The sequence below is a fragment of the Amphiprion ocellaris genome, chromosome 15 (assembly GCF_022539595.1).
Source record: "Amphiprion ocellaris isolate individual 3 ecotype Okinawa chromosome 15, ASM2253959v1, whole genome shotgun sequence".
In the NCBI taxonomy this organism is placed as follows: Eukaryota; Metazoa; Chordata; class Actinopteri; family Pomacentridae; genus Amphiprion; species Amphiprion ocellaris.
The window spans coordinates 32045898-32055175 of record NC_072780.1 but is presented as its reverse complement, the minus strand read 5'-3'; the positions used below and the strand labels follow the sequence as shown (position 1 = coordinate 32055175).

At 39.4% G+C, this 9278-nt stretch overlaps 1 protein-coding gene across 3 annotated transcripts in view; it reads left to right on the top strand.

Moving 5' to 3' along the window:
* Positions 1–9278, top strand: part of ext1b (exostosin glycosyltransferase 1b) — a 114855-nt gene that overhangs the window by 90316 nt on the left and 15261 nt on the right. For all 3 annotated transcript variants that reach the window (XR_008604123.1, XR_008604124.1, XM_055017781.1), the window contains exons 5-7: positions 2607–2739; positions 5327–5445; positions 9121–9216. Coding sequence is in view for 1 of the 3 variants with exons in the window: in XM_055017781.1 (XP_054873756.1) it covers positions 2607–2739; positions 5327–5445; positions 9121–9216 (348 nt within the window). In the remaining 2 variants the exon portion in view is untranslated. The remainder of the gene's footprint in view (positions 1–2606; positions 2740–5326; positions 5446–9120; positions 9217–9278) is intronic.

Here is a 9278-nt window from a genome sequence, read left to right as displayed (position 1 = left end):
TTGAGGCTGAAATGTGCTGCTTGTATTTACTCCTGGATGGATGGGAGAAGCTGCTGCTTTTAGATTCTGTTCAGTTTGTTTATTATTTAGGACTAAAACTTAAATATTTTGGTATTTTTACTCTGTGAAGCCATTTTAAGGGTTTGATATCTGCAGAAATAAACCTTCAACAGCCATGAAATGTAGTGAGAACAAACAGAATCGATTGAGAATGATTGGATCCATCAAAGGACACAGTTTTAATTACTGGATCTTAAGAATGACTGGTACCCGTGTCCCCATGAAGTTCCTGTAAGTGTATATATATATGTATGTATGGATGGATTCATGTTTCTACTAAAATACAGTCTTTGGTCCACATTTCACCGACTTTTGAGGCTCTAACATCAGTAGAATCTGTTCTGAGGAAAGTTTGACCACAAAAGGTTCCAGTTAGGAACCAGAAACTGGTGTTCATAGAGGTCTAGAGGTTGGTGTTCATAGAGGTCTAGATGTTGGTATTCATAGAGGTCTAGATGTTGGTGTTCATGGAGGTCTAGATGTTCATAGAGGTCTAGATATTGGTGTTCATAGAGGTCTAGATGTTGGTGTTCATAGAGGTCTAGGTGTTCATAGAGGTCTAGATGTTGGTGTTCATAGAGGTCTAGATGTTGGTGTTCATAGAGGTCTAGATGTTCATAGAAGTCTAGATGTTGGTGTTCATAGAGGTCTAGGTGTTCATAGAGGTCTAGATGTTGGTGTTCATAGAGGTCTAGATGTTGGTGTTCATAGAGGTCTAGATGTTGGTGTTCATAGAGGTCTAGATGTTGGTGTTCATAGAGGTCTAGATGTTGGTGTTCATAGAGGTCTAGATGTTGGTGTTCATAGAGGTCTAGATGTTCATAGAGGTCTAGATGTTGGTGTTCATGGAGGTCTAGATATTCATAGAGGTCTAGATGTTCATAGAGGTCTAGATGTTGGTGTTCATAGAGGTCTAGATGTTGGTGTTCATAGAGGTCTAGATGTTGGTGTTCATAGAGGTCTAGATCTTCATAGAGGTCTAGATGTTGGTGTTCATAGAGGTCTAGATGTTGGTATTCATAGAGGTCTAGATGTTGGTGTTCATGGAGGTCTAGATGTTCATAGAGGTCTAGATATTGGTGTTCATAGAGGTCTAGATGTTGGTGTTCATAGAGGTCTAGATGTTGGTGTTCATAGAGGCCTAGATGTTGGTGTTCATAGAGGCCTAGATGTTGGTGTTCATAGAGGTCTAGATGTTGGTGTTCATAGAGGTCTAGATGTTGGTATTCATAGAGGTCTAGATGTTGGTGTTCATGGAGGTCTAGATGTTCATAGAGGTCTAGATATTGGTGTTCATAGAGGTCTAGATGTTGGTGTTCATAGAGGTCTAGATGTTGGTGTTCATAGAGGTCTAGATGTTGGTGTTCATAGAGGTCTAGATGTTGGTATTCATAGAGGTCTAGATGTTGGTGTTCATGGAGGTCTAGATGTTCATAGAGGTCTAGATATTGGTGTTCATAGAGGTCTAGATGTTGGTGTTCATAGAGGTCTAGATGTTGGTGTTCATAGAGGCCTAGATGTTGGTGTTCATAGAGGTCTAGATGTTGGTGTCCATAGAGGTCTAGATGTTCATAGAGGTCTAGATGTTGGTGTTCATAGAGGTCTAGATCTTCATAGAGGTCTAGATGTTGGTGTTCATAGAGGTCTAGATGTTGGTGTTCATAGAGGTCTAGATGTTGGTGTTCATAGAGGTCTAGATGTTGGTGTCCATAGAGGTCTAGATGTTCATAGAGGTCTAGATGTTGGTGTTCATGGAGGTCTAGATGTTCATAGAGGTCTAGATGTTCATAGAGGTCTAGATGTTGGTGTTCATAGAGGTCTAGATGTTGGTGTTCATAGGGTCTAGATGTTGGTGTTTTATGTACAGTTACAGGTTTATGGTTCTGCTGGTGTCTACGTCTTATTTGTATTGTTTTGTCTTATTTTTCACATTTTTTTTGTCTTGTTTTTCTTGTTTCTGTTGCTTGTTGTCGCCGTTCTGTAATTTTGCATCTCATTTTTCCTGTGTTGGGTTGTTTTTTGTCCAATTTTTGTCATTTATTTTGTCATTTTTGTCTTTCTTTGCCATTCAATGTCTCTTTAGAGCAGTTTTGTCTCCTTTGCTTTTCAATTTATCTCATTTTGTTTCTTGTCTTCTCACTTATGTTGTTTCTTATCTCTTTATTGATGTTTGTTGTGTGTTTGTCGTTTGTGTTTGTCATTTATGATGTTCAATGTGTTTTTGGACCGTTTTATCTTCTTTCTCTCGCTTTGTGTAAGATTTTTCTCCATTTGTGTTGTCTTTGCTGTTCCACTTTGCTTTTTTCGTTGTATCATTGGTCAGAAACAGAAACTGGTGTTCGTAGGGGTCTAGATGTTGGTGTTATGTGGGCAGAGTTACTTTGTGTTGAGATTTAACAACATCTGAGGCTAATTTTACGAAAACATCCTCTAACTGTCTGAGAGGAGTTAACCTATCCTGACAAAAACAATACTTTAGTGTGTAACCGGAGTGATTTTCAGTGTGCTTTGTGTCTAATCAGTGTTTTCGGCCTGTTTTCCTGCAGATCATCCAGGACCGGGTGCTAGAACACAGTTCCAGGAGCAGCCTGATGTGGAACAGCCACCCTGGAGGGCTGTTTGCTCTGCCGCAGTACTCTGGATACCTGGGAGACTTCCCCTTCTTCTACGCCACACTGGGTCAGTAACACACCGACACACACCGCCTGTACAAAGAGCTGCAAACTGATCCATGAAGGTCAGCCGGAGAAAGTTCCTCGAAAGGTTTCCTCCTTATCGAGCACTCTGTCTGCCACAGTCAGGATGTTAATGATCAAATGATTCATCACAGGTAATAATTTAACCAATTAGGAATATATTTATAGACCTTACACACAGTTTGCTTTGTGTTTGCAAAGCTAGCGACGGGCACCATGACAACGACTTCCGTGGAGGTTAATGTCCTTTATCAGCACACTGAATGTTGTCCACTGTTCATTTCTGTTCAAGATCAGTTAGTTTTGACTGAGGAAGCTGCGTGCTGTTGGTTAAGACAGTTACTTAAACATTTGTATTCCCAGTCGCAGGTTTTGGGGCAGCGGTGGCTCCAGGGTTAAGGCTCTGGATTAACCAACGGTGGTACAGAACTGCCTCTGTTGGGTCTTCAGTAAGGTGCTCAGCTAGAGATGTGCTCATTACAATCGCATAAAGGCATTTTTTGACTATTCATTATTTGCACAAACCTTTCTTTAGTTGTTGTAAATGCAAATACTTGTTAAGTGCATCATGAATATCAATACCTGACTGATTCATAATACAAGTTCAGCACACTGTCCTGTCCAGATGCCACTATTCTACACCAGACACATTTTTGGGTTGCAAAAACAGGTCTTTGTTATATCACTGGGGTGTAGAAACTTTATTCTACTTGACCTCAGGTTTATTTAATATGTGGACATTGGTTGGAGGTCATTAACCTCCACAGAAGTCTTTGTCATGGTGCCCGCTGTTAAGCTACACTCCCACAATGCTCTCTGCTTGCCAAGAGAGCATTGTGGTACTACAGCTAATCTATGATACTTAAAGTGTGTATTTTCTAGGAAAGTGATCTCACCAAATGCTAAAATATTAAATAAATTTGAGCAGATTGGCCTCAAAAACATTTGACCGTGACATCCCGACTCTTCATCCTACATGGTCCTCATCATGGCCGACCTTCACTATGTCTGTCTTAGATGACAGATAAAGTTTTCCTGAAGGGTTTTGGTGCAGCTGGTTTTGGACCTTCTCTGACTGCAGCCTCCACTAGTTCTGTGACTGATGCTGGTTTCAGTCCTGCTGACCCAACAGAACGTCCATCACATCGTTCCACTCAGCGCTGCTCCACTCCCTCGCCACGGTTCAGCGGCGTCGAGTTCTCCCTCCACATATCGGTTCACGTCTTCACTCCATCATCGTCCAGACAAACCTCCACACTGGAGAACACAGCTGGTGTCAGAACAGAGGAACAGAACCAGAGTTTATCTGTTCCAGAATCAGATTTATGGTCATTATACAGCGTGTAATGAAACCGCACTTATATACAAATAACGGACTGGCATAAATGTGTATATATAAAAAATAAAATATCTAAGAATTATAGGTAAAAGCTAGATATTTACACACACATTTAAATACAAATAAAACAGACAAAACAACAGAACCAGATGTGTAAACTTCTATAGTTTGTCACAGAGGAGGCAGCTGTTCTGTTACTGACAATAAAAGAGTAAAACCACGGAAGAAGAGTTTGTTTCTTGTTATTAGTTTAAGTTGCTCTACATTAGTTAAAGGTCCTCTATAGTAGTTAAAGTTGATCTATGCTAATTAAAGTTCCTCTATAATAATTAACATTACTGTATATCAGTGAAAGTTGCGCTATATTAGCTAAAGTTGCTCTGCATTAGTCAAAGTTGCTCCATATTTGATAAAGTTGCTCTAAAATGAGTTAAAGTTGCTCTCTTGTAATTAAAGTTGTTCCATTTTAGTTATAGTGGCTCTATATGAGTTAAAGTTGACCTACTGTATGTATTTTTTGTAGAATCTGGTGTCTTTTCACATTTTTAAATGACACAGAATAAAGCGCTGGTGGTGAAATATCACAGTTTTAGCTCAGATTTGGGTTTATTTCCAGATAAAGTGATGAGTTCATTGACTGCTGGAAAGAGGAAAATCTGACACTTTTTTTTACAGTTTCTTGCTGATAAATGGTGAAACTTTGACAGTTTTATTAAACTTTTAACTTTGGACAGTTTAGTTTTCTTAGTTTTCCATGTTAATCGGCTGATTCAGTCTTTAATCCAGTCGGATGTTTAACATGGTGAAGTAGAAAACATGTAAACTCAGAGTGACAGTAAAGGTTTGCTTCAGTGTTTCCTTGAACAGACCTCAGAGAATCCATCAACTACATTCCTCCTCATAAAGTTCCTCGTTGTGCCGCCACGCTTTGCCGCTTCTTCTCAGATTAGATTTAAATGAGGAAAAGTTGGACGTCCTCTCTGATCTCTCTTCCTCCATATCTTGTTTCCTCCTGATTTTCAGCCCCGACTACTCCGATCCAGCGTCTAGTCTGAACCTAAAGTCCCACCAGCAGTTAGTCTGATTCAGCTGCAGATTTTAAAGTGAAATATTCACTTTCTAAACACATTAACTGAGGATTTCTAAAGTCCAGACAGTGAATGTTTCTGAAAACAGTTTGGAATCGAACCCTTCACATCTTTAATCAGTGCTTCTGCTGCTTCTGTTCCAGGAATTAAACCGCACCCAAAGTTCACCGCCGTCATCCACGCCGTCTCCCCGCTGGTGTCCCAGTCACAGCCCATCCTCAAGCTGCTGGTGGCCGTGGCCAAATCCCAGTACTGTGCCCAGGTACGACCACACACCTGAACCTCACCTGTCTTACCTGAACCTCACCTGTATCACCTACATCACCTGTCTCACCTGAACCTCACCTGTATCACCTACATCACCTGTCTTACCTGTATCACCTGTATTACCTGTCTCACCTGAACCTCACCTGTCTCACCTGAACCTCACCTGTCTCACATGAACCTCACCTGTATCACCTACATCACCTGTCTCACCTGAACCTCACCTGTATCACCTACATCACCTGAACCTCACCTTTATCACCTACATCACCTGTCTCACCTCCAAACTACTTAAACACTGTTAAACTCTTTCTTCACTGTGGACTAATTTTTTTCTGTGGAAACAGCAGTTTCCACAGAAAAAAACTGCAGCAGATTGAATTAGAGCAGCGTTTGCAGCATCTGTCTCCACGGCAACAGAACCTTCAGCACAGCTGGACACCGAGTATTGATCCTCAGCAGAAATGAAACTCAACTGAAACTGATCAGTGTGTGTGTGTGTGTGCGTGTGTGTGTGTTTTTTGCGTAGGAGGAAGTATTTTCTTTGAGTTTGTCGCCTGTTTGTGTCTGTTTCTCTACACATGCAGTTCTACAGAAAATCTGTTTTATTTGCAGGTTCTTCACACTAATTTATTCAGGATTTCACTACTTGAACCTTTTTGACATTTTCTTATCATTGTGGACACATTTTAAGCAATTTTAGACATTTTTGAGTCATTTGGAGTAAAATTTCATTCATTTCTTAGTCATTTTGAACATTCTTTGCCTTTTTGGACATTTTCTTTGTCATCCTGAACCAATTTCAAACCATTGGTGACACGCTTTTAGTCATTTTAGGGCATTTTTTGTAATTTTGGGCAATTTTTGCATCATTATTGACCCATCATGACAATTTCTGAGATATTCTAAACAAGTTTCAGAAACAAGACAAAAGATATGTATTTGTATAAAAAATATTTTTGAAACATTTTTGGACAGATTTTGAGTTATTTTTGACATTTTATTTGTTATTTTGATAGTTTTTGAGTAATTCTGGACCAATTTGAATTCATTTTGATGTAAATTGATGCAACAATCAGAATATTTCTGCAGCTTAAACCAGAAACTGATTTATATTTTGCTCTTATGCATTTTATTCTGTGAACAGGAATCTGTCTGCTGCTCGCAGACATTTTTTCTGAACTGCTGCTGATAATAGTGAGATTAGTCGTGCATCGTGTTTTTCTTGCTCCAGTGACGTATTTTGCGTCTTCAGCTGCAGCAGCTGCAGGATCTTTAGCGCATGAAGCAGCTTCCAGCGAATATCTGAGCAGGTCCGGTCAGAGTCAGAACCTGGAGCTAACCGCCGTGTGACGCTCTGAATGTCAGGAAAATGTGGAGCTTTATTGATCCCTGCAGGGAAATTCTTATGGTTCCATCGGAGCTCCAGCCGTTGCTCGGCTGGATTCTCTCAAGGACGTCTGAGCAGATGTTTGAGTCCCAGCTGGTTAAATCACCACACTTTCACACCTCCAACGACACGAGTTCCACCGTTTAAAGAAAAGGGAACTTTGTCAGAGTAGAAAACCTGCCGGCAGAACGCCAAAATCCTCTACAGCAGCCCGGAGAACACACTAGAACATCTTTAAAGGTTTAGAAAATCTGCTGCAAGGTGACAACATACCATCAGATACAGGAAGAGGAATGTTTGTGGGCCATGAAATAACACTTGGAACACTTATTTAGTGTAATTTAGATCAAAGTAATCTGGAAAACACATGATCACACTAAATCTAGTTAAAAACAGACTGGAGCTGCTAATGTTCATGTGTCTGGTTGCATGAAGTTATACTTTTTGTTTTAAAGCAAACAAACCAATAGAACACATTTAACCTTGGAAACAGAACAGAATGAAGAAGGAGGAAGAAATCAGAAATCTCTTCTGTCCTTAGGACTCTGTTAGAATGAAATCAGAAAAAGAAGAAAAAAACTAAAGCTGAAGTAGAACCTGTAATCATCATGTCCAACATTTCATACACTGCCTGCAGTTCAGCCAAAAGTCCCAGAATGCTTGTGATTGTTGTTTGCCAAGAACAGAATATTTGCTTTTTCTTGTGTTGCAGTCTGGTTCTGTAAATGATTGATTTTTTTAAATTTTTTTTTTCACTAAGTGCCACAAATCAGAATAAAAGAAACATTTTTCAAATATATATAGATTATATATAGATCCGGAAACATTCAAAAACTATAAAAATAACAAAGAAAATGTCAAAAATAACTCAAAATCTGTCCAAAATAAATTAAAATTTGTCCACAGTTAACCTGGAACCAACATGTCCAACATGTTTCCAAGTGTCCACAGATGTTAAAGCACTGGAAAAAATATATATTTACTCTTCATTCTACAGATATTTACTTATTTACATTTTAATTAGTCTCCATCCTCATCTCCTCTCTGCTCTGTATAAACACTGCCTGCAATTCCACCAAACATTTCCTGAATTTTTTTCACATGACTCTTGGTCACAGCTGATTCTGTGCCAGTTTATCAGTTGCGTTGGGAAACTCAGAATTTTTCATTTTTTACGGAATCTAGTTACAGCAAATGGTTCATTTTTAAGAGGGATTTTGGTGAAATGTCTTGATTTTAGGCTGAAATATATTAAATTTTTCCAACCGAACAGCAGGCGAGCAGTTCAAGGACTGTTGGAAACTTTATCATCCAACAATGTTTGTTCATTTTCACAGTTTCTGGCATCATTTTGATCATTTAAAAAAAAAAACTGCTGTGTCACTTTGGGGTTGAGACGGTTTCATTTGTGTTTTTGGAGCGCTACATTTACCCTCAAATACTGCATTTACCCTCTAATGCTACATTTGCCTCCAAATACTACATTTACCCCCAAATACTACATTTACCCTCTAATGCTACATTTACTCTCTAACAGTACATTTACCCTTTAATACTACAGTTACCCTCTAATACTACATTTATCCTCTAACCCCAAATTTACCCTCTAAAACTACAGTTACCCTCTAACACTACAGTTACCCTCTAACACTACAGTTACCCTCTAACACTACATTTACCCTCTAACACTACATTTACCTTGTAAAACTACATCTATATTCATTCTTTTTTTGTTTTGTTTACAGAATCAACAACAAATGCTTTATTTTTTAGAGGGATTTTGATGAAATATTACACCTTCAGACTGAAATTTGTTCCATTTTTCCCACAGAACAGCTGGTGAGCAGTTTAAGGACTGTCAGAAACTTGAAAATCCAACAATGTTTGTTCATTTTCAGTTTCTGGCATCATTTTGACAATTTTTTTAAAAAAAATCTTCAAACCCACCTTGTGGTTTTGGGGTTTTGGGACTTTTTTTTTGTGTTTTTTGGTTTTGAAAAGTCTCAGAAACTTTTGACGACATGCAGAGATCCACAGTTCGATGGTTGGTCCACATTCTCTTGCTTCAGATTGAGGATCTAGAGGAGCAGATAGTGTGTTATTAATATTAATGAGCTCTGTGGACACTGCTGTAACACACGGTCTGACTGGAGATCCGGCTTCTCTGCAGAGTATAATTGGAAATATTTCATCCCCTTGGCTCCTTAATCAGCTGTAATAAGGTGACATTTGCTGGTTAAATGTCAGCGTCGGAATGAATGAAACCTCTTTGTGTTGTTTCAGATCATCGTCCTGTGGAACTGTGACAAAGCTCTCCCTGCGAAGCACCGCTGGCCGGCCACCTCCGTCCCCGTCATCGTCATCGAGGGAGAGAACAAGGTGGGAATCTCACGTTGTATCAGCCGCTCTGCTCTCTGCTCTGCTCTCTGACTTAATGAGCT